The 26,552-nt window shown below is 42.7% G+C and overlaps 1 protein-coding gene across 2 annotated transcripts in view; it reads right to left on the reverse strand.

Moving 5' to 3' along the window:
- Positions 1-220: 220 nt before the first annotated feature.
- itga11b (integrin, alpha 11b) overlaps positions 221-26,552 on the reverse strand; it is a 58,064-nt gene continuing 31,732 nt past the window's right edge. The window contains exons 13-30 of one of the 2 annotated variants that reach the window (XM_038707161.1): positions 21,972-22,115; positions 21,598-21,801; positions 21,382-21,512; positions 20,342-20,502; positions 16,266-16,405; positions 15,763-15,873; positions 15,528-15,613; positions 15,227-15,431; positions 14,295-14,393; positions 12,570-12,646; positions 11,265-11,348; positions 9,675-9,789; positions 8,516-8,629; positions 8,250-8,333; positions 8,041-8,151; positions 4,765-4,860; positions 2,921-3,034; positions 221-2,541 (exon numbers count right to left, since the gene is read on the reverse strand). In XM_038707161.1, coding sequence (XP_038563089.1) covers positions 2,461-2,541; positions 2,921-3,034; positions 4,765-4,860; positions 8,041-8,151; positions 8,250-8,333; positions 8,516-8,629; positions 9,675-9,789; positions 11,265-11,348; positions 12,570-12,646; positions 14,295-14,393; positions 15,227-15,431; positions 15,528-15,613; positions 15,763-15,873; positions 16,266-16,405; positions 20,342-20,502; positions 21,382-21,512; positions 21,598-21,801; positions 21,972-22,115 — 2,157 coding nt within the window. In that variant the 3' untranslated portion in view covers positions 221-2,460. Of the gene's footprint in view, positions 2,542-2,920; positions 3,035-4,764; positions 4,861-8,040; positions 8,152-8,249; positions 8,337-8,515; positions 8,630-9,674; positions 9,790-11,264; positions 11,349-12,569; positions 12,647-14,294; positions 14,394-15,226; positions 15,432-15,527; positions 15,614-15,762; positions 15,874-16,265; positions 16,406-20,341; positions 20,503-21,381; positions 21,513-21,597; positions 21,802-21,971; positions 22,116-26,552 lie in introns of both variants that reach the window. The other variant, XM_038707159.1, reaches the window with a different exon arrangement.

Raw genomic sequence — 26,552 nt, forward strand, 5'->3', positions numbered from 1 at the left:
GTTTTAAACTGCTGTTTCTACCAACGGCTCCGTAATACATATTAGAGACAGAGGGAGACGCTGTTCCACACATGTGCTCAGTCTGCCTGTTCTGCCCAGCAACAACAACAGCCTGGTAACATGCTTCAGGTCTTGGCCAATCAGAAGACAGTGGGCTTTGAGAGGAGGGGCCTTAAAGAGACAGGAGCATCTACAGCTTGTTTCAGACAGAGGCTGAAATGAAGGCCTACATGAAGAATCAGTATAAGAAAAAAACTTTTTTTTTTAACTTTGAATCATGCAAAGCTGCCATACAGGAGTCACAGAACTACAATATAGGACTGGAAAAGCAGTTTTATTGGTCTCCTTTAAAACCGGTTTTTGCCATGCGACGTCAGAGTGCGTGCCGTTATCTGCTCTGTTTGATGTCAGATTGTGCGCCACTTCCGGCTTTGTTTACAGTTTTATTAGGCTCTGATTGGCCAACATTGCTTTTCGGTTAGGGTCATATCACCACCTGATGGTTTGACAGTGCTAGATAGCGTGTTTTTGTGTTTTCATGTAGACAGTTTTTTTTTTAAATTAAGGAGGAAAAACTCCAGTTATAAAAATACCCATGTATGTGTGGACGAGGCCTGACGTCCTGTTTCACCTCTGAAGCCCAAAAGAAACTTGTTCGAACCATCTTTTTACCTGTGACTGACAATGGGGATCTGTTGTATGTGCATGCAGCATCATCTGTAGCTCTCTGTGTAGATTCAAGAAAGCCTTAAAAAAATACAATAATTAAGGATTACAATTTACACTGAAATTTATTGAATTTTGTTTTTTGTTTTGTTTTGCTTCTTCTTGTGTTTCTTTTGTATTGCTGGTATTTTGCATTTTAGTGTATAGGATAGGGAAATATAAGCCATGGGCTTCAGCCTATTCCTTTTTCAGTTAGTTTTTTCAGAGTAATTTTGTGTGAATGGATTATTGTAAGCTCATAAGATTCTTGTAAATTGCATATTCACACAAATTGTTTTTTTTCTGTATTTTTTAAACCGAAATAAATTATTCATTCATTCATTCATCTCTGCAACCATGCAGCGCTGCGCTTCATCACAAATACCAGATAGTTCATCATAATTGTAGTTTACATGAATGGGGAAAATTTGCAGTCAGTAGTTACCAAACACGCTACGGCTTTTTAAAGTCTCCAGGGTTGTTTCAAAGTTAGGAGAAACTGCCTTTTGCTTCTCCAGTTAGAGGAGCTGGTTCCACTCAGGGAGGTCAAGTCCCTGGTTGCAGACGTCCTTAAGGAGGAGTGTAGATCTTTCCCATAGGCTGGACTCTTAATGTTTATATTTACAGGTCTCTTGGAGGTTTTTGTAATGTGTTGTATTGTCATGTGCGTGTCAGTTGCTGACTTTTGTCTGGGTCTCCCTTTAAAAAGATCTCTTCTTCCTGGTTAAATAGTTAAAAAGACTTCCATAGTTTGGACTTGGTGCATGGTCCTAAGCTGCAGTTTTAAACTTCAACAATAAATTATGTGTCAATAATTTTGGTGAGTTTGATTTCTTGGGGAGACTGTACTGGAAAAATCTGATAAAAACGCTGAAATATGAATAAAACCACACGGTAATTGAAGCTCGGGTGTCTTTCTCTCCTTTTTTATAAACCAATTTATGTGGTTTAGATAACTGGAACAATTAGAGATTTACTTGAAACTTATAAATATAAAAATAGCGTTAGTTCAGATGGAGCTCTGACCTTAACACTGACTGGCATCAGCTGTGTGGCTTCCGAGCTGCTGAGTAACATCCAGTTATATTCACGCCGGTGTTCGGTGTGGCCAGTGTTACTCTGCCGATACCTTCATGCCAGCTCTGTGTGCTAGCTTACTGTAACTGATTTGATTCTTTGTCTGACTTCAATGACTTTTACTCCAAAGCATGTTGCAGCTTTTTAGCCTATAAACACACACTAAATAAACTTTAACTCGACTCGCTCTGTCAGAAGACTGAAATAGCTCCACAGGTTGGTGCTGGAGAGCAGCTTGTTTGCTGACTGGAGCTGAAGCTGGTTGGCTGATGTGCCGGTTCTTAAAGGAGCTGTACAGTAACCGGGGGGGTTGTGGACGTGGTTTGTTTGTCAGCTGACAGGAGGCTGACTATAGCTGTTAAGTGTTTGAGCAATTGACCCGGGGGAGGGGGGGCATCAGGGTCCCTGAGTGACAGGTGGAGGCCTGTGATGCATTCAAGTGATCCTCATCAGCTCGTAAAGTTACACTTTTGTTTTGGTAAAATGTCCAATTTAACTCATTTTCTCTGCATAAGTTCCTGCAACAAGTTCCATTTAGCGTTGAACAACACTGCTAACAAACAGCGGTCTTTATGTCTTTATGTCTTTATGTCTGAGTTCTGTGACCAAAACCACACAGGTACAGAACTCGAGACACATTTTGTGACTTTACAAGTTGGCGAGGACCGAGCGAACACATTATAGCTCCTCTGCTGCCTTCCCATTGGCTACTGGCTGCTCCTCCTCTTCCTGTCTCCTCCGTCTGTTGAAGAAGCCGAGCTGAGCGGGAAAACAGATCCATGGTTTGAAATCAATCAACACTGTTTGTTACTCCAGACTGGAGATCATTTCAAATGATGACAACTGTAAGTAACTGACGATAACCGGTTCACTAAGTCAAAGGCAATGTGTTGTACTTTCTATTTTTGCAATATGTATGATAAATTGCATCCTTTGTGGGCTAAACCAGGCCAGTTTCAATCCCCGGCTCCTCCAGGCTGCCTGTCAAAGTGTCCTTGGGCAAGATATTGAACCCCGACCTGCCTCTGGCGGCTGTTCCACCGGTGTGTGAATGGTGGATGCGACATAGTCTTAAATCGCTTTAAGTGGTCGCAAAGACTAGAAAGATGCTATACAAATACAGAGCATTTACATTTACCTTCCACAGGGCCAGAACCAGTAAGGCCAGTAGCAACAAGCCTCCCAGTGAGCTCCCCAGTATAATCCAGATGGGGATGATGTAATCCTCCTCCTTCCTCAGCTCCAGGATTATCTGCAGTAACAAATACATATCATCCGCTGACTGGCTTTGATTTATTCTTTGCTGACGTTCTGACAGCGCTGAGTTTTCAACATGCTGCAGATAAAACCTGGTAAACAGCAGAGGGTGAACCCGCCTTATTAACCAAAGTTCACCTTGTGTCCTATAAAAAAAAATCACTATATAAAGCATCATGTAGATTCAAACTCGTATTCGTTCGTGTACCATTCACAACCTATCCAGCAAAAACTTTGCTCCACCTTCTACCAGCTGCAACAATAAAGTGATGAACGCGTCAATAATTATAATCCAAAAATATATCTTTATTCTTTATTATTATTATTCTAAAACCAGTTTACATAATGAGCACTTTTGCTTTTCGTTATATTTGATGCTTACACTTGCTAATAGTACTTTTACTTAAGTAAAATTGTAAATGCAGGACTTTTACTTGTATTTCTACTCTATGACACTGTAACATATCTGAGTACTGTACCTCTTCCATCACTGCCTATCAGGCAGAACTGATGTAAACTGATAAAAGCATACACAACATTTTATTTTCAGGTGTTTCTCATTTTTTGTCACCCCCTCTCTTATCACAGCCAGCTTCATAACTGGCTGTAATAATACATTCTGACAGCAGATGACAGCAAAGGCCCATGTTTAGTCCAGTTTAAATCAGGATCAGAAATACTTCATTGATCCGTGGGTAAGGACTGGTTTTTGAGCCATTACACTGTGTCTGGTGGCAGGTAGTAAGTAGTTAGTTAATAAGTATATATATAATAACACTCACTTAGTCTTTGAATATGTCAGTTACTATCTATCAGTGTTTTGGGTGCAGCTGGCACTCGGATGTGGTTTGGTGTATTAATGGTGCTCTTGCTATTGATTAGAGGCACCTGAACAGAAGCATCAAACTGCCTTTAGATATGTTGAAGTCATGCTTGGAGCTATACAGAAATCCATAAATACATTCCCTCTTCAGCCACATCCTCAGTTAGTAAGTCTGTTCGATCATTCACGTGTGTTCAGAGGAATAAACTTTCACTCGATATTAATAAAGCTTCATTTTATGATATTTCATAACAAAAAGAAAATATACGCAAAAGAAAAGGGAAGCACAATATTGAACTTGTGTGGTCAGGTCAAGTTAATTCATTGATAAATCATTCTCGTATTTTCAGTATAATTTACCCAAAATATCATATATTAAAGTACTGTTTGGGCCACCAGCTCCCCCACCTACCTGAATAAGATTCTGCAAATCCAAAAGAAAAGTTATATAATGAGATAAAATGCATCTGCTCCTCTCCTCAGAAAACACAACAACTTTTATCATTTGTCAATGTGAGACCGACAGAGATCAAACCTGTGTGTTTCTGTATAAATATGTCCACTTGACCCAAGACTTTTTGAAGCTCCCATTTTGTCAGACATACATTGAAATACAGAGGACAGTTTCTTTGGAACAATCTACCTACATCACCACAATCATCATCTAAATTATCTTTAGTTAAAAACATTTCAAATCAACACTTTTAAGATCTTTCTAAGATTTTTGTATTTAATTTTCACTGCTGTCTAGTGTAACTAGAGTCAGAGTTAGAGAGGTGGTAACTTTATATAAGCCTTTTCTTGGCTTCAAACCTCCCCTGCACGGTGTTTTACTATGTGTAATGTTGTCTTTTTTTAATGTGTGGATGAATAAACTAAATGTGTGAATGCATCAGTCCTACCTGTCGGACCGGTCGGTCCTCCTGCAGGAACATGGGACTGGACGCTTCCAGCTGGATGGAGGCAGCAGTCAGTAACTCCAAGGACCTGAAGCTCACCTGAAACACCAAAGTTTTTTTTAAAAAGCACACAAAAGACCACAAATGCACAGTAGCGTAACCCTGTTTTCTGGCTCAGTGGAGTTCTCCTAATAGGTAGCTCCAGTTTGTTCTTGAATAATCTTCTTTATTTAAACACCAACACGGCAAAACAGTACACACCCAACGTCACTCTCTCGAGGTTCACAGGAATTTACCTCTGTTACACTCGCCTCATTATGGTGGATCTTATCAACTGTTCCTTGGAATCTGGCGTAGTTCCCTCCTACTTCAAAACCCTCCAGTCACCTCTATCCTCAGGAAGCCAGGCTTAGATCCACAGGAAGCCAACAACTACTGGCTGATCTCCAACCTTGTCTATTTATGTTCTCTGCCAGTTTCATTAATTAATCTGATTTTGTTCATTCTGCTCTAGTCTCTGTGTAGCCTTTATTATTATTTATCCACATCTTTAAGTTACTTAGTATCTGTCTTGTCTCTTTAGTTCGTGTCTTAAGTGTTTGTGTTGTTTTGCCCATGTCTGCTCTGAGTTCTGTTTAACCTTAGCTTCTGTCTGTGTTCCTTGTTGGTGTTAGTTTATTTATAATACTCTGATGTTTACATTACATTTATTACATTTATTCATTTAGCTGACGCTTTTATCCAAAGCGACTTACAATTGCTATATATGTCAGAGGTCGCAACTAGGGGTTAAGTGTCTTGATTAGGGACACAGTGGTCTCTCACACCAAAGGCAGGTGTCTTATCCATTGCGCCATCACCACCCCTCTGTTTAGTGTTGAGTAACTTGTTTTGTCTTTTCCCCCCTCAGTAATCTGCCTCTCTGTTCCCCTGCCTGCTTTCTCTCTGCCTGCCTCGTTAACCTTGATCCCCGTCACCTGCCTTGCTCGTCTCGTCACCCTGTTTCTGTGGATTTTGGATTTCTGTTTGGATTACCTTGTTTTTTGGATCAGCCACTGCCAGTAAGTGTGCTCGCCTTTTGTTTGTTGGAATAAATCACTTTTGAACTGCACCTCCTCTGCTTTGCGTCCTGCGTTTGGGTCCTCCAACCTGCCCTACCCTCTCCACACCACAAATCGTGACAATGTTAAAAAATTCATATCACTGGATATCGGTAATAATCACGATAAATGTCAAATCATCGCTTCTTTCAAGTTTACTGGCTGATGTTTGCTCCTGATTGAAAGTTAATTGTGCCACCAAACAGTGGACACTTCACAAATCTAAGTTGCCGAACATTCAACAACAAATATGCATGAGTAACATTAGGTAAAATCTGTTTTCAGTCCCTTTTCTTCAGCAAAATAAACATCCAAATCAAGAAATAAGTGCTGATTTGTCTATGATTCAAATGAATTAAACATTCATTGAACATTTGTTATGTTCAATGAAATGAAATAATAATCATTATTATTGTTTTATTGCCCAGCCCTGCTGGTACCCATTTACATGTTGCCCTGTTTGGGGCTAATGTTAGTGTATTCATTATAATTTCAGATAGCCTACTATATATCTTACCACTAGTATAATATTAGTTCCAGTTGGACAGCAGTTTTATTTGTGTGGGTTGTTTCCATTCATTAAATTTGTGTAAGAAAAATGATCTAAATGGTGGTCAGTTTCAAATTAGTTAATGCTAAGTACTACTCGTCAATAATCATTCATGCAGAACAAGTTCAACATTTCGAAAGTTTGCTGTAGCGCATCAAACTTTTTTCAGTGTCCCGTCGCCTCCATGCTGTGATTAGTCGGTTCATGAAAAGCTACATTGATGAGCAGCTTTACACACACAACTGTATGAAAGACACCCGAACTTCTTCCTCCTCTGTTTCTACTGAGAGATTATGCATGTAAACAAAAAACACGTCTACATATTGACCTTTTGAGTGACACCTTAATTGACCTTAATCAAAGTAAAATCTCAGTTCAACGCCAAATACTGCTTTACAGTAAACAAGCTTCTCACGCTTTTATTTTGTAGGCAAAACCACTAAAGCGGAAGTGATGATGTGAGTAACTGTTGCTGTCATGACTGAGATCTATTTCAGCCGCTATCAATGCGCCATAATCTGGCAGTGGGCCAGATATTATTGTTAGCGGGCAGTTTTGGCGAGGGTCCATAATCACAGAGAGAATGAACGTGTTTCCCTTGTCAGCGTTTGTCTAAACTTTATCTAATGTGTGGTTTATAAAGGACTGCGGTGCAGAAACAGTGACAGTGTTTCACACTCTTGGCTCACATTTTCCATGTTGTCTGTCAGTGTCAGAGTCACAATAACATCTGGTTTTACTGAATAATTAAGTAAATATAATTTCTTAATAAATATACCTGAAGAAACCTCATTTCCTGACTGGCCACTCTCTGCGGTCTCAGAAGAGACACCTTTTGTGCTGCGTCAGCCACCGTAGCTGTTCTACGCTCTTAGGTTAGGGGGCAGTGGTCGACTGGACAGATGGTTGCAATTGACCCTTCGCTAAGCCACGCCCCGAATACACAGCTTGCCAATCACAGCGCAGTATAGGACTCGCTCTAACTGAGCTCCGACACATTCATGGCTGCACTCCATTGACTCTAATGCAAAAACACTCGTTTTCTAGCTTTCTTTGCCGTATTTTTCCAAGATCTGGTCAAACGTTGTTCCTGGGGCATCTTTTAATAGTTACAGTCGCTACCCCGAGAGGTTGAAAGGTGAAGGACGATTTATTCTCTTTCCAAAACCTGAAATAAATCCAGAATAATGTCGGCTGTGGATTGTTAGCTAACGCTGGCTAACTTCCTACTGAACGTAACGTAATAAAGTCCTGCTGTTCTGCTTTTTAATGATGGTAATAATGAAGAGGGGCCGACCAGCTGTACAGGAACAGCGTTGATCGTTCATATCGTTGTCTTTTGTCTCAATCGTCGGGGGATGCGGTGGTTCACTTGTACTGTGTGATCGGCAGGATTTAGCTTCTATCTTTCATTTATTTCACGTCCGTTTGACTCAGTCTGAGTCTGACAGCCTGAATACAACCTTCAAATTTATAATGCAACTGCAAAACTGTCTGCTTCTTTCTGAGATCGCTTTTTCCAACAAATTTGACAAATTTATTTCTCCGGTGCTGATAGTTTGTCAGACTTAGCAACAGTAACTAAGATTTAGTAGTTGTCTCATGAAGTGAAAACGTAGAAATTCTCACAGCGAGCAGAGCAGGCAGCTGGAGTCGTCCTCTGAGCGTCACCTTCAGCTCTCTGGAGGCCGGCAGGTTCAGTCTGCACCTGACCGCCAGACTCACACTGTTACTGTGGTTCTGCACACAGAGAGAGAAGAAAAGCCTTCTGTAACTCAGTTGGACTCCTGGACGTTCCTCGAGCTTCCTGAGATCAACTGAAATGTCAGCAGTCTTACCAGCTGTGACAGCTGAGACAGGTCCTCGGCTGTAACCTGATTGGTTGTTCTGGGTTGAGGCAGCACGCAGTGAGACCCAGCTACCTGCTGAGAGACAGAGGAGAAAGCTCAGGTGTGACTGGATTACATTTATTTCTCTCCGTCTTGCACTTTGTAAAGTGGTAAAACCAAATCTTCAAAATGAATTTTCCTTTGTGGTTGAAGAAGCTTTCCCAGCATTTATTGATTAAAATGACTAAACTGTATTTTAACATTCCCCCTGGTACCTGCTCGATGCTGTAGTCTGTGATGTTCACCAGCTGGTTTTCTTGCCTGGTCACGGCCCAGATATCAGCCCTGAACAGGACGTCCTGCACTGAGAAGATGCCCAGGTTCTGGATCTGAAACGTTATTAAAAACAGAAACGCGTTGAAAAACCATAATGGTGTTCGGTGATGTCTGAAACATTCCTGCTTAAACTGTCATGCATTTCACTAAGGAGTCACTAAAATGAAAGGGGTTTACTGTTTGAGGATGAATGCAGGTAGTTACTTTAGTGATAATTCTTAGATTAGAAAAGATTTTGGCCTTAAGAAAGCTGAAAATGGATTGAGTTTGTTTTCATGAAAGTGCTCAGTAAATTTTAGGCCAATCTGAATATTGGATTTGATTATTTTAATGTGAAGTGACGTGATGACTTTGGCCTAACGGTGGCGGTTGAGGAAAGGCCAGGGGTGCCGTCACGAGCATCCATACTCGTGCGTCGGTGTCTGCGTCACTCTGCGATTACACCACCTAGACTTTCCAAATATAATGAGACTGAACAGATCAAATTCTGATTGTGAAACGAGACGTGTATCCGCCGTTTTACAGCCGCTTCTGTTACAAGGTAAGTCTACAGGAAAATGTCTGGTTTGACTAGTAAAAAGCACTTCCTGGGGACTTGATGAACAATCACAGTTCTTGTGCTCTGCGTCGCCGTGAAGTGGAGCTATATTTTTGGCCAAAGGCATTCATCCCCCGAGGAACATGAACATCCACAGTAGCTTGTAAGATTATTTGCTGTAGACTTAGGCATTGTCATTTTTCACAGAAGGCATATTGACTTGTCGTTGTAGGAAGTGTCCCAGTGAGTCGTGACATCGAGTGGCAGCATGAACAACACCAGGACGACGAAACTGAAGCGTTCATTTTAATATTTACACCTGAGCTTTTCCTGCTGTCACGTGTCAAACTGCCTTCAGTTAAAAAGGCAGACAAATAAACAAATACACCAAAAATCTAGAAAAGTCACATCACTCAGCTCGTTGTTTCAGGGTTTTTTCCAGTTAACATATTAAAATGCAATATGTGCAGACTACTGTGTGTCCACTTTGTCAGTGAGACGGTTCTTCCCGTGTCGGTCCTGGACTCGCTGGATGAAGTGATTGTGTTTCTGTAACTCACATAATATGTGAGGTTGAAGGTGGGAGAGCTGCTGACTGGTTGGTCCCAGGATGAAGAGGAGGAGGAGGAAGATGAGCTGTCTGCTCTGATTTCAAAGCGAGGAGTGTTGGGGTCTCTGACAGGAGAAGAGAGGAAGAGTTTCTTTCATAAAACATACTTAAAGTCTTAATTTGGCTTTAGCATGTTGTACCCAAAACAGGTCTGAATCACAGCTAGCTTTCAAAAACAAAATGTAGTTAGATGGGAGCTCAGCGCCCATTAGCATGCCTCATTTATCCATCCATCCATCGGCAACCGCTTCTCCTCCAGCCAATCCCAGCTGACATCAGGTGAAAGGCGGGGTCCACCCTGGACAGGTCCCCAGTCCATCGCAGGGCCACACAGAGACAAACAACCACTCAATCAACCTAGCCTGCATGTCTTTGGACGGTGGGAGAGAACCCACGCAGACACGGGGAGAACATGCAAACTCCACCAGCCGAGGCAACCGGGGTTTGAACCCACAACCTTCTTGCTGTGCGGCGACAGTACATATTTTTATTTATATTAAACAAGATAAACAGACTTAAATGAACACACTTTCCTGATGAACTACGCTGCGCATCGCATGACTGACAGGACGGCTGCACTTCTTCACCATCAGTGCTGTCGTGCGCACAGTTTTGAGCGAACAGGTTGAGGCAGCGACCCGCGAAAATGAACTCAGTTGTATTGTAGCCGACTGTATTACTCTGTATTAACTGCAGCTTATTTGTTTAGTATTAGTGGCTTTTTGATGCATCCTCCAATTAGTACAGCGCTACAAATGATAATATGCTTGCTAGTGTGCGCCGGCGACAAGCAGCGCGCAACACTTTAATATTACCATAAAGGGCGGGATTGCGGTCTCTCCTTGAGCAAGAGTCTTTGATGGCGGCTTGAAACTTAACGGATTGCTTAGTGTGAGTAGGGCTACACCCAGTTGCAGTATCACAGACATCTGGGGCAGGTAGTGGACTGCTGTGTGTGTGTGTGTGTTTGTGCGTTGGCGTGTGTGCGGTGGAATAAATTTAATGGAGTAACTATCAAAGTGATGACGTCTCAAACTTCGAGTCGCCTTCTCATTCGCACGGTCAGAAAAAACTTTATGGTCCTTCGAACCAAATACACATTTATTGAAATTGTTGCATTCAGCAAAGACAATCCATCCATCCATCCATCGTCAACCGCTTATCCTGTGTACAGGGTCGCGGGGGGGCTGGAGCCAATCCCAGCTGACATCGGGCGCAATATGGGGTCCACCCTGGACAGGTCGCCAGTCCATCGCAGGGCCACACAGAGACAAACAACCACTCACGCTCACGCTCACACCTAAGGACAATTTAGGGTCACCAATCAACCTAGCCTGCATGTCTTTGGACGGTGGGAGGAAGCCGGAGCACCCGGAGAGAACCCACGCACACACGGGGAGAACATGCAACTCCACACTTGCTGTGAGGCGACAGTGCTAACCACTGACAGACAATATTTTAGATATTTCCTGGAATCTGTTTCTCTTTTGCGTCCTTTTCATTTCTTTCAACAACAGGACGGCTCATCGCTGTCACTCACCTGGTGAAGAGGAGGTCAGTCTGGTACTTCAGAGGGAGGAGGATGTCGTTGATGTTGTCATCCGGGTATCCCTCTTCTCCCTCACTGATTCACACAATCAGACATTGCATTGACATACATTAATTCCCTGAGACCAGTAGTCCTCACGTGAACCTCAATCAAGAACAAAAGTCTGTCCCTAAATGGAGTCCCCACAATGTGACTGTGAGAGCAGATGTTTTCTCCACAATAACATGCTGTTACATTTAAAAAAAACATGTTTAATTTGAGCCATAACTACTGGGCGGCTGTGGTTCAGGAGGAAGAGAGGGTTGCCTGTTAATCAAAAGATCGGAGTTTCAATCCAGGCTGCATGTGGAAGTGTCCTTGGGCAAGATACTGAACCCCGAAACCCTGGCGGCTGTTCCGCCAGTGTGTGAATGGTGAATGCAGATGTAGTGTAATTCTTTTGATAGTTGTTCTTTTCTTATGTAGTTTAGTTTTCATGGGTTTATTTCAGTTTGTTTAGTTGGGGATTGGTTTAGGGAATATTCAGAGGGGAAGCCTCCAGATCCTACGGAGGGCTTCCCTTTCTTTTGTCTGTTTTGGCCAGCCCATCAGATGACTTATTTTGTTTGAGTTAAATTTCATGTTTATTTCAATAAACGCGTGTTTTTTGGCACAACTCCTGGACTCTTAATTGTGTTCGACCACCACGTGTAACGAGCTTTGGTGGGGGTCGTAACGCACGCAGAGACAAACGTTTGTACTTCTGCACTTGTGAGGAACCCAAACCTTAAATCACTAATTTAACCCTCAAACTACAGGGCTGACAGGATACATAGAGAAAGTCGATTACTAAAAAGCTAATTCTTTGCGTCAATGCTTCGTTTAATCCATATCACTACATACAGCGCAACGGGCTTCCGCTGTGGAAAAGTGGACTACGTGATTTAATGTAGTGGATTGCAAAATGGAGAGAAATTAGCGATGGATGAAGAAGATACAGGGCAGAGAAAAAGGCAGAAAGTGTGCACAGTCTGGGATCATTTCAAGCTAAAAGAAAACAGCAGTGTGTCTGCTGTAAAACAGAACTACCCGAGCACAACACGGCAGAAAGCAGCAAGTCTACGCATCAAGTCCACTAAGCGGACCTCAAACGCTAATGTTTAAAGTAAAGATTGCAAGTTGAGATGAAGATACGCACAGTTTTAAGCTTCTAAATGTATAAAAGTACAGTTGTTGTTATTGTTTTCCCACTGGTTGAGTTTGGGTTGGTACGTTACAGTGATGTGAGCTACACAGCTGTGACATGGGCTGTCTCACCTGCTGGTCTCCATGACGACCCGCACATGATCCAGGAAGACAGAACGGCTGAACTCAAACTCCAGATGGAAAAATACCTGGATAGAAAGAGAGCGGTCAGTAGTGGGAGAATGTAGAAAGTACACGTACTCAAGTACTTTTCTTTTTATGCCACAGGGCTTAAGTTACTGGTTACTTAAAAAAAACAGGAACACAAAACAAATGAAGAGCTTAAAAAATATGTTTTGTTGTCAATTAAACTTCCCAAAGTACATCTGAAACGATTCAGTATTAAGTAAAAGTACTAATACTACAATGTAAAAGTATGAAAGTATAATCACGAGACTATTATTCCTCATGCATTTATGTAAAAGCAGGATTTTACTGCTGTAGTTTATTTTTGACTGTTTGACGGTTTGATGTTTTTGTTTTTACAGACTTCAACCATCAAAATAGTTGCGATTTAATTTTTAACAGTTTCAGCTGTGCTTGTATGAACTGTTGGAGTTTAACAAAACATCATCTTTTAGAAACGCTTCATGTGTTTTGTGTGTACAAATCTGACTTTGTAAAGTAACTGAAGCTGCCAGATAAGTGTAGTGAAGTAAAAAAATACCACATCTCCCTCTGAGGTGGAGCAGAAGTATAAAGTGGCATGAAAAGAATCTACTCACGTAAAGTACAAATACCTCAAATTCATACTTAAGTACAGTACTTGAGTAAATGTACTTACTTACTGTCCACCACAGATGACTGACAGAAATCTAATTGGCAACTATTTTGATGGTTGAAGTGATTTTTCCTGTAACATGTGAAGACGTGCTGCTTCTCCTCTGAGTGATTGTAATAACTGTAAAGTTTGTTCATAACGCACTTTAGGCTCTTTACAAACCAATCAATCAATCGGTTCATGGAGAAAATAATCAGCAGATGATCTGTTGGTATTTTATTTAAGTAAAGGATCTGAATACTTCCTCCACCGTACATAGAGAGATTTAAAAACTTTTAAATCCTAACCAGAATATAAATAGTCAAACCCCTTTTTACCTCTAGGTCTCATCATTTTACAATTTTCTAACTGTTTTATCAGACGGTCTAACTGTCCGATCATCCCAACATGTGGGACCTGCTGTTTTTGAGGTTTTGCAGATCCTCCACAGCCTCTGATCGTCTCTGTGAGCAGACTGGAGCCGTTTCCCTCCGGATACGTCTCACCTGATCCAGCAGCCACAGCCTCGTTAAGAGGAAGCCGACAATAACCTGCACCACAGTCTGGGCCAATAACCTGGACTTTACTCAGACAGGCATGTGTACAGCGGGGCCCCGGGGCCTTACAGTGGAGGGCGGGGCCGTGATCATGTTTACAGGACGGTCATTAGCCTAATGAAGGATTTTAGTCACTGGCTGTCAGTCGTCCTGCTCTGTTTAATCACTATCATTAGTCTGACTGTGTAACAGCTGTTTTATTAGCTAAATGTAATTCTTTATTATCTTTGACATCTGATGCTGCTCTGTATGTTTGATGTAATTATGTTGTGAATGTTTATAATTATCACCTCTCTGGAGAGCACTCTAGACATTTTCTACTGACTTATTGACTATAAACTGGGGGACTCACAAGAGACAGATCAAAAAAACAACGGTCAAAATCTGTCCAGCTGAGGACTCCCCCCCCGAGTATAGGTCCTACATTTCCCACAATGCAAGTGAAAAGTGTTTTTACCTGACAGAGAAATACTCACAAACCTGGGACAAGGATTTCATGAATGGCGCGCTGATGTTACAGCTCCTCTGATTGGCCAGTCTGTCCTCAGAGTAGCACTCAATCTGGATATCTGATTGGTCCTGTGGGGAAGAGGAGGAGCCTGCTGAGTCACACAGTCACCTTCCGTCTGACATGACGTGAATGTGGCGTGAATGTTACAGTACCAGCCGTATAGGTCGACCTCTAGTGGCCAAAGTAAGTATGACGGGAAGTCAGGTGACGTATTATAAAGAGTGAGAGAGTCTGCGAGTAAGAAGGTGGTTTGGTGAATGGATGGCTCAAACAAACCACCCAGAAGGCCGACGTTCATATTATTTAAAGTTTTAAGTGCAATAAAATTACATCGGTAACAAGGGGTTTTCTCATATTAACGATAACGTGTTATTTCAAAACTGCCACCTTGCATAAAATGGGACAACAAAACAATAAGAAGACGTGGTATTTTCTGTCTCCTCCTTATTTAGACGGCGTCATTCAGGCGAGATTCAGGGATTCAGGTCAGCTAGGCAATATCGTTATCGTACTTTATTTTAGTCATCATAATTGTGAAGTAAAAATCTGATGTCATGACAGCCCTATCAGTGAGTTACGTTACGTGATGTACGTACCCTCACATGCCTAACCATGTTTTGTTGACTCTGCCAAACCAAACTGCAAACGTTAACCACGTGTTTAACATCAAGGTCCGGTACATCTGCTGCTGGTACTTTCCAACGGTCATATATGTTGTTTTGGGGAACGGGAGGTAAATTTATAATTCAGCTTTGGAGCAAGTTTTTGGGGTCAACAACTGTTGAACATGAAGAGTTTTTTGTATATTTTGTGCAAGTGTTCCCACTGCAAGTTACCTAAAACGTTTGCCTACAAGAATAACAGTAGTTTTCTTCCCAAACCCTGCCATGCACCACAACACCTTGACTATGAGGCTGGAGAAGAGGAGGTTGGAGGAGGTGGAGATGCGGATGGCAGCTCCGTAGGCGTTCTCTCCCTGATTCTCCAGTCGCGCAAACACCACCATCCTCCTCCGCCCGGGCTCCACAACAAACACCGAGCCCTCTGACGCCACCTGGTGGCTGCAGATTGACCAGGCGGGCCGGTCCCTCGAGTTGCAGAACTGCCTTCAGGTGAAACACAGAAAACGATTACCTGGGCTCCTTAATGCATGTCAATGATTCACGTCTGTGTTAATGAAGACTGGGTGTTAGGCTGCTCACTGAACATCCATAAGGTCAGTGTGAGAGTGGAGGATGAGGTCGGGAACGCAGGTATCTTCCTGCTCACAGCCGTTCCAGAAAGGAAGCTACGGCGAGAAGAAAAGGGATTATTCTTTGATGAGGCCGACTTAGACATCAGCCTCCATCAGGACTCTGGAGCTCAACAAAAACCCAACGACAGACTGAGAGACAAATGTGACATCACCTGGATGTAAATACCACGAGAAAATCTCACCTCGGCCCTCAGGATGCTCGACCAGTCGGGGTCCAACACCGGCCCCTCGTCTGGGCTCTGCAACCCCGTCTCAAGGACGACCGCAATGGGACGTCCGTAATCAGTCGTCTCCTGTTCAGAGAAACAGTGTGAGTGGTGTTTGTGTGTTCGGGGTTTCACACTGAATCTGACTCTCAGTATTCAAAATCAAACACAAAATAAGTGACAAATGCTTTCAGTTCCGTTATTGCAAAAAAACACCCTTTTCCTCAACATCACTCCTGAATCTTAACACAACTGTTGTTTATTTGATCCACATGTTACAGCAGTGAGTGCCGCGCTAACGTCAGATCTTATTTACGCTCGTGAGAGGCTAGTTCGTTCGAAAGTTGGCCGCTTTATTTAAACCCTACGTGGGTTAGGGAGCTCGATTTAGCTGTGAGGGTGAGGAGGGGGTCAAGTGGCAAGGGTCTAGTTTCAGAAAGGCCGTAGGACTACATTTTAAAATGGAGGGTTATTCTGACCTGGATGGAGAAGCCGAGGCGTTGGCAGCTCTGACCTCCAGCCTGCAGAGACAGACTCTTGGGCTGCTGCCGGTCTGATTTGTCCAGAACAGCTCGAGGAGGAAAACGCCTCTCATCCAATCCCAGACTGTACCAAACAGCTGGGGGGACAAGGAGGAGAAAGGGGGCTTAAAAGAGGCAAAGCAGTCGTATCCCGCTCACATGCAGCACATCGAGACTGTAAATACACAGAGAACAGACTTTACAGGTCTTTCAGGTGATATGAGAGGAAGTGATGTCACCTGGTGTCCTCATTAGTGCAAACTGTACTTGTTATGTTTCCAAATGTTTTATGGTTATTTCTGAAAAGTTGGCAAAATGAAACATGAATCACTGAGTAGTTCTGTTGAATTCTGTTATGTGAATGTACGTAATAAGATTACATAGCCATTCTCCAGTAACTCTAACACTTCATTTCGTCTCGGTTTCCAACTTCACACTCATGTAAATGTAATGAAAGGAGGAGCGGAGGCCTGTAAGAGCAAACGGTAGCAAGACACATTACTTTGTCCACTGAAGTAGAAGCTGGTACTGAGAAAATCATAGTTTATTGAGAAATTAAACCAGCATTATGTAGTGCGTGTATCTTTAAACTTCTTTGAAATCATTTTGATGCTACGCTGACTGGTGATAGGGTGAACAGCGTCTCTGTTATTACCACTCCAGGTCCGCAGTTCCTGCTAAAGTGCTATGTAACATCAGAATCCCGCGCAAGACATTTATGACGACAACGCCGTAATGCTTACGGCGCCACATCACACCAACAAAACTCTTCAGCGAGCTGCAAGAAGAAGCAACATCATGTACAATCTGAGTTCTTTGGAGGAAGCTAGCTCCATTCTCCGTATGTAAATCCTGGCAGAGGCTGAAAAGCTGAGCTGGCCTTCTTTCTGCTGGACTCAGTAATGTTGCTTGTTTTGTCTTGTGTTGTCACACCTGATGTTTGGCTGTTAGCAACATTGTCAGCTTGCTACTTTTGGATCATAAGTGATAACAATAACAAGTGCACGTGTACAGCTGTCCCTATTGACAGCGGTCAAACTGTAGGGATGCAAAATCTCAAAAAGTTATTTCAGGCAGGCAGCAAAGTCAAACTCATCTCACATCCCAGCTACATCCGCTGAAAGCAGCCAATCTCAAGCCAGCCACATCAGCTCATGGCTCAGCTGATTCCCCTCCTGCATCCATTGGCAAAGCTGCACCGAGCTGCCTACCCCTGCTGCTTTGCCACCCGCCTCCACCTGAGCTCCTGCTTTCATGCTGTGTCTGACCAATCAATGTCATTTCTGTTGTCATTGACGCCTGCTTTGTTCTGAACCCCGCCGCTCTGCATGCCTCGGCATGTGGAAGGACCGGGAGGTCCTAGAACAAGGGGCCAAACATCCCTGCTGCAGATCGATAAAAGTTTATTTGACTAAAGTGGTCCTGACTCTCCGGGTGCTCTCCTCCCACCATCCAAAGACATGCAGACTAGGTTGATTGGTGTCTCTAAATTGTCCTTAGGTGTGAGTGTGGTTGTCTGTCTATGTGTGGCCCTGCGATGGACTGGCGACCTGTCCAAGGTGTACCCCGCCTTGCGCCCAATGTCAGCTGGGATTGGCTCCAGCCCCCCCCCCGCGACCCTGTACGCAGGATAACCGATTGACGATGGATGTTATTGGAGGCAGAAAGACTTTTGTGACAAGGACTGCAGTACAAAATGTATCCACTTGATTTGTCCTATGCAGACTGTTAAATCCATAAATTAACTTCTGCTGAACTTTGGAAGTCACTTTGGCATATCAGTAATTCAGTTGTTTTCAAATAAAGTCCAAATAAAATGCAGCTAAAATGCAAAAGTGATATACTGAGTTATGTTCCTAATTACTTAATAAGGATAATAACTTATTCTTCTGTTATTGATTAATAAAGTGATGCATTTCCTGTTTCCTTATTAGTTGTTGGATGCCGTTGCTGCGAGCATAACTGCAGAGCTCATTCTCATCTGTTTAACAACTGAAGTTGGGTTTTGATTTATGAGTGCACAGAGAGCTGAGGTAAGCTGCTTCAGTCCAACACAGTTCATATTAGAAACGCCACGTCTGCACGTTAGGAAATGAATGTTAAAAACAAAGGTTCAGACTGTGTCAGCCATGGCTCCCGTCCTCTGTCACTGATGCGTGTTCGTTTGATACCGTGTTGGCGTGTACCTGTGCATGCATCTCAAACTCTGTGTGTGTGTCTTAAAAGTGTGTGTCTAATCCAGTCCAGATGATCAGAGGGAAGATGAGGAGCCGATGGAGAGAAAGAAGAGAGGAAGGTATGAAGTGATGGAGGGAGGAGGAGGAAGAGGAGGAGGAGTGTTTAATAGCGGCTGGCTGGGGTTAGCATGTTAGCAAGGTTTCCATGCAGCCGGCCCGCACATCTGCAGCCAATTATAGAGACACGACAACAGCTCCACAAAGCACTGTGGGGAATCTCTGCTGAGAGGAAAAGACCTACAATAAGACTTTCCACGCGCAGACACCAAACATCTGGATGATTCTGATTCTCGTCCACACAGCTGGAAGAACGGACAGCTGTTATAATCTGTAGAATTAAACTTTTGACTTTATTTATCCAGATGAGGTTCAACATTCACTTCCACTCCTTTACAGTGGAAGCTGCTGGGTACAAACACAACCAGCTACTGAGCATATTGGAGTTAAATGCTTTTCTCAAAGGCACATCAACATCGATTGCTGGGTTTTATAGCCCGGTCACACCATGAGTGGCCAAGAAAATTTGATTCCAACATGATCTCATGTTAAATGAGTAAACGCACTCTAAAACACAGATTAGGTGTTGTCATTGTGAACTTTGTTCCTCCGGCAAAAATTAGACATCCCATTGAGTTCAAACCTGAGTTCAGATGTCAAACTGCTCTGCTTTGACACGTCTTCATTGATGTTAATCCACGGTACATATGTGTAATGCTTTCCCCATCACAAATTCAGCTGTTTACCGCCATCACCAAGAAACGAGGACGGCGCCCATTTTGACGTTCTCAGAGAAACTTGAGCCGTGATCCACGAGGGCCACAGAGGAGCGAAAAACTGTGCGTCTTGGTGTGGCTGTGAACTGACCTGAACTTACCAAACCTACCAATCAGGACTCTTCAATCAACGCCAGCTGGACTATAAATAGCTTGTGTGCGCACAGTTCGGGGCGACTGTGAGCCAGTGATCAGTTTGTCTTGCTGTTGACATCAAATCTAGTGATGTTCCCATCACTACACTTGGGCTCTTTGAAAGGAGCTGATTGGCGGCTCTTTCGGCTCCCAGACAGCTCTTCATTTAGTACCACTGCCAGTGTCGCTGCCTCAGTTACATTCTCATTGCAAGAAATAAAAATGCAAACTTCTTCATCCATATATTGGCACAAATACAAAGATTCTGTATTCTTAATAAATAATTACACAACTTTATACAGACACATTGTGTATATTTCAATTAGTAAAATTAGTATAAGTGTAATTTGTTCATTGTTTATGCTTTCTTTCTTGAAGCGAAATCAAATTTCAGATCCCATCGTTCAGTTAAAAGAGTCGACTCATTCACAACACATCACTAATAAAGTCGGACTCAGATTGTTAATGTTTACCTTGATTTAACTTCTGGTAGCAAAACAAAAACACCAAGATGCGTAAAAAGTAAACGCAAACTTTAACTTGAGTGAAAAATTCACGAATGAATCTTCCTTATAAACGTAAAGAAGGCAAGAGAACAAAAGGAGAGAGACAGAAAAAACAGACAGAACTTGAGTTTCTGGAGAGTTCTGAGATCAGTCAGTGGGTGACGTGAGACAATCCATAAGTTTTGGATGGAAAGCTGGCAAGTCCTGACTTCCTCTTAATTTTATTGATTAAAGTGATACTCAGTAGAAAATAAATGACAGTAATATTTATTTTAGGCCTGAAGCCAACCTGCTTGTGAAAAATTGCCTGAACTCAGCTGCAGATGTTTAAAAAGCTTCCTGTCTGGTCACTGCTTTTAATTCTACGTGTGCCTCCCACCTACCGACATCCGTCCTGGTCTTTGTCCTGGAGTCCAGACTCAGACAGACGGTCACAGACATGCAGGTGACCTCCTTCCCTCCTCGCTGACAGTCTTTGTTAAAGATGTTGACCTTCTCAGGTTCAAAGGTCAGCTTGGCCTGAATCCGCACCACGCCACGAGACCTGAAGGGAGGGAACGGGCTATCATCACGTTGTGTTTGTCTGTATCTGTTCACTTGTTTAATTCACATAGTTGGGAGTCAGTTACCATTTGAGGGACAAAAACTGCCCCCTTAAGGTAAACCATTAGCATTTTGTTAGGAGGAAGATTTTAGTTTTGTCAGATTAAGGTTAAGATTAACACTGGGGAGTTAGGGTTAGGCAAGAAGTGGTTATGGATATGCTTTAAGTATCCAGGGAATTAATGTAAAGCTTTGTGACGCTGTATTCAGACACAGTGCTTCAAGCAAAAATGCTAACATCAACATGCTAACATGCTCACATTGATTTTGCTAACATGCTGATGTTTAGCAGGTTTAATGTTTACCAAGTTCCCCATTACTGTGTCTCAAATTGCACCCTTCCATACTTACAATTGCTTTTTTAGTGCGCTGACAAGTACCACCTACGTATTTTCAAACTTGTGAAAATGGCGGCCGAGGACGCTGCAGCAGTTTCAAGTTGCGATAATACAAGTAGAAGAAGGCTATGTTTGTTTTTATGTATTTTTAATTAAATGTAATTAAAATCAAGTGAGCAAGCAGGCCGGCAGATATTTTGAAGGTATTTTGAACAATTGCGGTCGAATGATGGCGATAATGATCTGCCCGGTTACAATTCGTCACTGAAGAAGAAGAAGAAGAAAAGACCAAAAGTTGAGATCATCATTTTTGGTAAGTGAATGAAAGTCATTAATATTCATCCTCTGGGGGACACGAATGTCAACATTTCATGGCACTTCATCCAAAAGATGTTGTGATATTTCAGTCTGGACCAAAGTGTTGACACATAAAGACATGCTGCCAGCGTGTGTGTGTGTGTGTGTGTGTGTGATGGTCTGACCAGACGATAACGGCAGCTCCAAGTGCTCCCACTGCGAGGTCAACAAGCCCGTCTCCATTGACATCCAAAACCCCGTGAAGACTTTGACCGAAATACTGCAGACCTGCAGAGAAACCAGCTGCTGACAGACGCTGGAGAGAGAGAGAGAGAGAGAGAGGGAGATTGATTTCCTGCTCAGATTCCTCCTATTGGCTGAACTGGTTCAGCATCTGTCACCTGTCTGTACTGGTGTTGGATGGTTTTGTCCTGGCCATAAAACACATAGACCGCCCCCTGGTGGTCATCTTCTAGTGGTGCTCCCGCCACCAGCTCCCTGAATCCGTCCCCGTTCATGTCGGGTATCTGGGTCAACGCAGAACCCAGGCGGGCGTTCTGAGAGCGGTCAGAAGCCTCCAGCGCCCCCTGCAGGATGAAAGATGTCTAGAGAGAAGAGCTTTAGTTTAGTTTTCTCGGTCTCTCCGATTCCTCCCATGATAGATGTGTGTCTTTACCAGCATGCTGAGCAACTAAACAAACTGTGAGGATTAATCTTGCAGCAGTACCTGTGGCGGCCGGTGTGCATGTACCTGTGGCGGCCGGTGTGCATGTACCTGTGGTGTAACTGTGTAGATGTAAACCTTCCCTCTCTCCCAGCCCTGGCTATAGAACATGGGTGCTGCCACTAGCAGTATGTCCGTGTGTCCGTCGCCGTCTACGTCCATCGATAACAACTCACTGCCGAAATATGACCCGATCTGGAAAAAAATACAGCGTTAGAAAAACAAAACAATGGAAAAATTGTTTATAGTATATGTACTTTACACTGTATAACATAGCAGAGCCGTATAAAGTAGTTGGCATGTCAAAATCCAGCAGCACCTTCAAACTAGGTGCATCTCTCATTCTATTCATAAGATGAAGATCAACCAGGGGAAGAGTTGGCATCCTGTTTCACTTTTAGTAGCCACATAGAAATATTTAAAGGAACTTTGAATCATGCAAAGCTGCCACACAGGAGTCACAGAACTACAATATAGGAGCGGAAGTAGTATAATAGGTCTCCTTTAAGAAAGTTGTTTAACCACGTGTGTTATATTTTCTTATTACACTCACTGCCTGCAAACCACAACATGGACAATATTAATATGTCATGTAGAAAAATCATGTTGTTGAATTATCAACATATGGAGCTTTTGGCTTTCACATTTCCAAGGTTTCCTAGACTGTAAAGTAGTGTCATCAGATGTGTGGCTGGTCCTGGTACAACTCATCATCATGGATTTCATTTCTAGAAATCTGGCCAAGTTTATTAGTGGACCAAATCCATGACAACCCAGAGTTGAGACCAGGAGGCAGAGTCGCAGTTTAACACACTTCTCTGCCCTTCTTTTTCAGCAGTTACCCACCCAAAACCCTACGCAGAGTCGCAGTCTAACACACTTCTCTGCTCCTCCATTTCAGGAGTTACTTAGTGAAAATCCTATAGTGACGGTGTCTGCCCCCCGACCATCGAAATTATTTAAAAAGGTAAACAGAAGAGGAGCTGTGCATAAAAACCTCATAAAAATTAAAACCACAAGAGCAATAGTGCAAACGAATAGGAGAGTTAAATGTGGACTCTTAAACATCAGATCTCTCTCTTCTAAAGGTGTACTAGTAAATGAACTAATATCAGATTATGATATTGATTTATTTGGTCTTACTGAAACCTGGCTGGGTGATGGAGAATATGTTAGCCTAAATGAATCCACCCCTCCCAGTCATATTAATACTCACATTCCTCGAGGCACAGGCCGAGGAGGTGGAGTTGCAGCTATCTTCGACTCTAGCCTACTAATCAGCTCTAAACCTAAACTAAACTATAACTCATTTGAAAGTCTTGTTCTTAGTCTTTCGCACCCAAGTTGGAAATCACTGCAACCAATTCTTTTTGTTATAGTGTACCGAGCACCTGGCCCGTACTCTGAATTCTTATCTGAATTTGCAGAGTTTTTGTCAACTTTAGTCCTTAAAACGGACAAAGTTATTATTGTAGGAGATTTTAATATTCATGTGGATGTTGAGAATGACAGCTTCAGTACTGCGTTTATCTCTTTGTTAGATTCCATCGGCTTCTCTCTGAGTGTTCATGAACCGACTCACTGTTTTAACCACACCCTCGACCTTGTTTTGGTGTATGGTATTGAAATTGAACATTTAGTGGTGTTCCCACAGAATCCCTCTTTATCCGACCACTGTTTGATAACTTTTGAGTTTGTATTGCTGAACTACTCGCCATTGGGCAAAAATTTCTATACAAGATGTCTGTCTGATAGTGCTGTAGCTAAATTTAAGGATGCGATTCCATCAGCTCTAAATACATTATCTAGTCACAAAGTAACGGAGGACTCCTATGCTAATTTCAGTCCCTCCCAAATCGATCATCTTGTTGATAGTGCTGCAGGCTCGCTGCGAATGACACTCGACTCTGTAGCCCCTCTAAAAAAGAAAATACTAAAACAAAGACGGTTAGCTCCATGGTATAATACTGAAACTCGCAAATTAAAGCAAATATCACGGAAACTTGAGAGGAATTGGCGTTCCACCAAAGTGGAAAATTCTCGTTTAATTTGGCAAGATAGTCTTAAAACTTATAGGAAGGCCCTCCGTAATGCCAGAGCAGCGTACTACTCGTCATTAATAGAGGAAAATAGGAACAACCCCAGGTTTCTTTTCAGCACTGTAGCCAGGCTGACAGAGAGTCACAGCTCTATTGAGCCAAGTATTCCCATAGCTCTCAGTAGTTACGATTTCATGAGCTTCTTTAATGATAAAATTCTAGCTATTAGAGACAAAATTCACCAAGACCTGCCCTCAATTGGCACCGACTTATCTCTTAACTCAGGAACCTTAGAAACAGCTGTAGAACCAGATACATGTTTAGACTGTTTTGCTTCCCTCAATCTTTACCAACTAACTTCAATAATTTCTTCATCTAAACCATCAACCTGCCTCTTAGACCCCATCCCGACTAGGCTGCTTAAAGATGTTCTACCCTTAGTCAGCACCTCTATACTAGATATGATCAATCTATCTTTATCAACAGGCTATGTACCACAGTACTTTAAAGTAGCTGTAATTAAACCTCTTCTGAAAAAGCCCAAACTTGATCCGGATGTTTTAGCCAACTATAGACCTATATCTAACCTTCCATTTCTCTCTAAGGTTCTGGAGAAAGCAGTTGCTAAACAGCTGTGTGACTTTCTACAGAGCAATAGTTTATTTGAGGATTTTCAGTCAGGATTTAGAGCTCATCATAGCACAGAGACAGCACTGGTGAAAATTACTAATGACCTCCTTATTGCATCAGACAAAGGACTTGTCTCTGTACTGGTTTTATTAGATCTTAGTGCTGCATTTGATACCATTGATCATCAGATCCTATTGCAGAGACTGGAATATTTCATTGGCATTAAAGGAACCGCTCTAAGCTGGTTTAAGTCCTATTTATCAGATCGATTTCAGTTTGTACATGTTAACAATGAGTCCTCCATGCACGCCAAAGTTAGTCATGGAGTTCCTCAAGGATCTGTCCTTGGACCAATCCTCTTCACTTTATATATGCTTCCTTTAGGCAATATTATCAGGAAACATTCCATAAGCTTTCATTGTTATGCAGATGATACTCAGTTATATCTATCGATCAAGCCAGATGAAACTCATCAGTTAGCTAAACTTCAAATGTGCCTTCAGGATGTTAAAACCTGGATGACCTGTAATTTTCTCATGTTAAACTCAGATAAAACTGAAGTTATTGCTCTGGGGCCTAAGCACCTCCGTGACGCATTATCTAAAGATATAGTTTCCCTGGATGGCATCACCTTGGCCTCCAGCACCACTGTGAGGAATCTTGGAGTTATCTTTGATCAGGACATGTCGTTTAAGTCTCACATTAAGCAAATTTTAAGGACCGCCTTTTTTCACCTACATAATATTGCGAAAATCAGGAACATCATGTCTAAAAATGATGCAGAAAAACTAGTCCATGCATTTGTTACTTCTAGGCTGGATTACTGCAATTCCTTATTATCAGGCTGCTCGAAAAAGTCCATTAAGACTCTTCAGCTGATCCAGAATGCTGCAGCACGTGTTCTGACAGGAACCAGGAAAAGAGATCACATTTCTCCTGTCTTAGCTTCTCTGCATTGGCTTCCAGTAAAATCCAGAATAGAATTTAAAATCATTCTTCTTACCTACAAAGCTCTTAATGGTCAGGCACCATCTTATCTTAAAGAGCTCATAGTACCTTACTACCCCACCAGAGCACTGCGCTCCCAGACTGCAGGGTTACTTGTGGTTCCTAGAGTCTCCAAAAGTAGACTAGGAGCCAGAGCGTTCAGCTATCAAGCTCCTCTCCTGTGGAACCAGGTTCCAGTTTGGGTTCAGGAGGCAGACACCATCTCCACATTTAAGAGTAGGCTTAAGACTTTCCTCTTTGATAAAGCTTATAGTTAGGGCTGGCTCAGGTAGTCCTGAACCATCCCTTAGTTATGCTGCTATAGGCCTAGACTGCCGGGGGATTTCCCATGATGCACTGAGCTCCTCTCTCCTCTACTTTCTCTCCCTCTGTATGCAACCTTATCCCATTATTGCATGTTACTAACACAACTTCTCCCCTTTCTGGTAGTCTTGTGCTTTCTCGTCTCTCTCCTCTCTCCTATCACTTCCTGCAGGTTTTCTGGCTCTGGAGCTGTGGAGTCTGGATCTGTGGCTGTGGGTCACCTGCTGCCCCCGTGTTCCTGCTCGACACCCTCTGCTGCAACGACTATTGTTGCTAGTCTTATTGTTATTATTGTTATTATAATCATTAACATTATGATGGTTACCATTAACACTACTATAAATATCTGTACCATTTTTCATTTAGTCTATAGCAACATTACCTTCACTGTGTGTACCTCTGTGTGTATATTGTGTAGGCTGCCTCCCTCCCCTCTCTCTCTCTCCTTACATCTCTCTCTCCTTACATCTCTCTCTCTCTCTCCTTACATCTCTCTCTCTCTCTCTCTCTCTCTCTCTCTCACCCCAACCGGTCGAGGCAGATGGCCGCCCACCCTGAGCCATGGTTCTGCTCGAGGTTTCTGCCTCTTAAAAGGAAGTTTTTCCTTGCCTCTGTCGCCTAGTGCTTGCTCTTGGTGGGAACTGTTGGGCTT

This window comes from Micropterus salmoides, unplaced genomic scaffold (genome assembly GCF_014851395.1).
Source record: "Micropterus salmoides isolate LMB-PRFRI ecotype aquatic unplaced genomic scaffold, ASM1485139v1 Ms_hic_scaffold_8, whole genome shotgun sequence".
NCBI classification, from domain to species: Eukaryota; Metazoa; Chordata; class Actinopteri; order Centrarchiformes; family Centrarchidae; genus Micropterus; species Micropterus salmoides.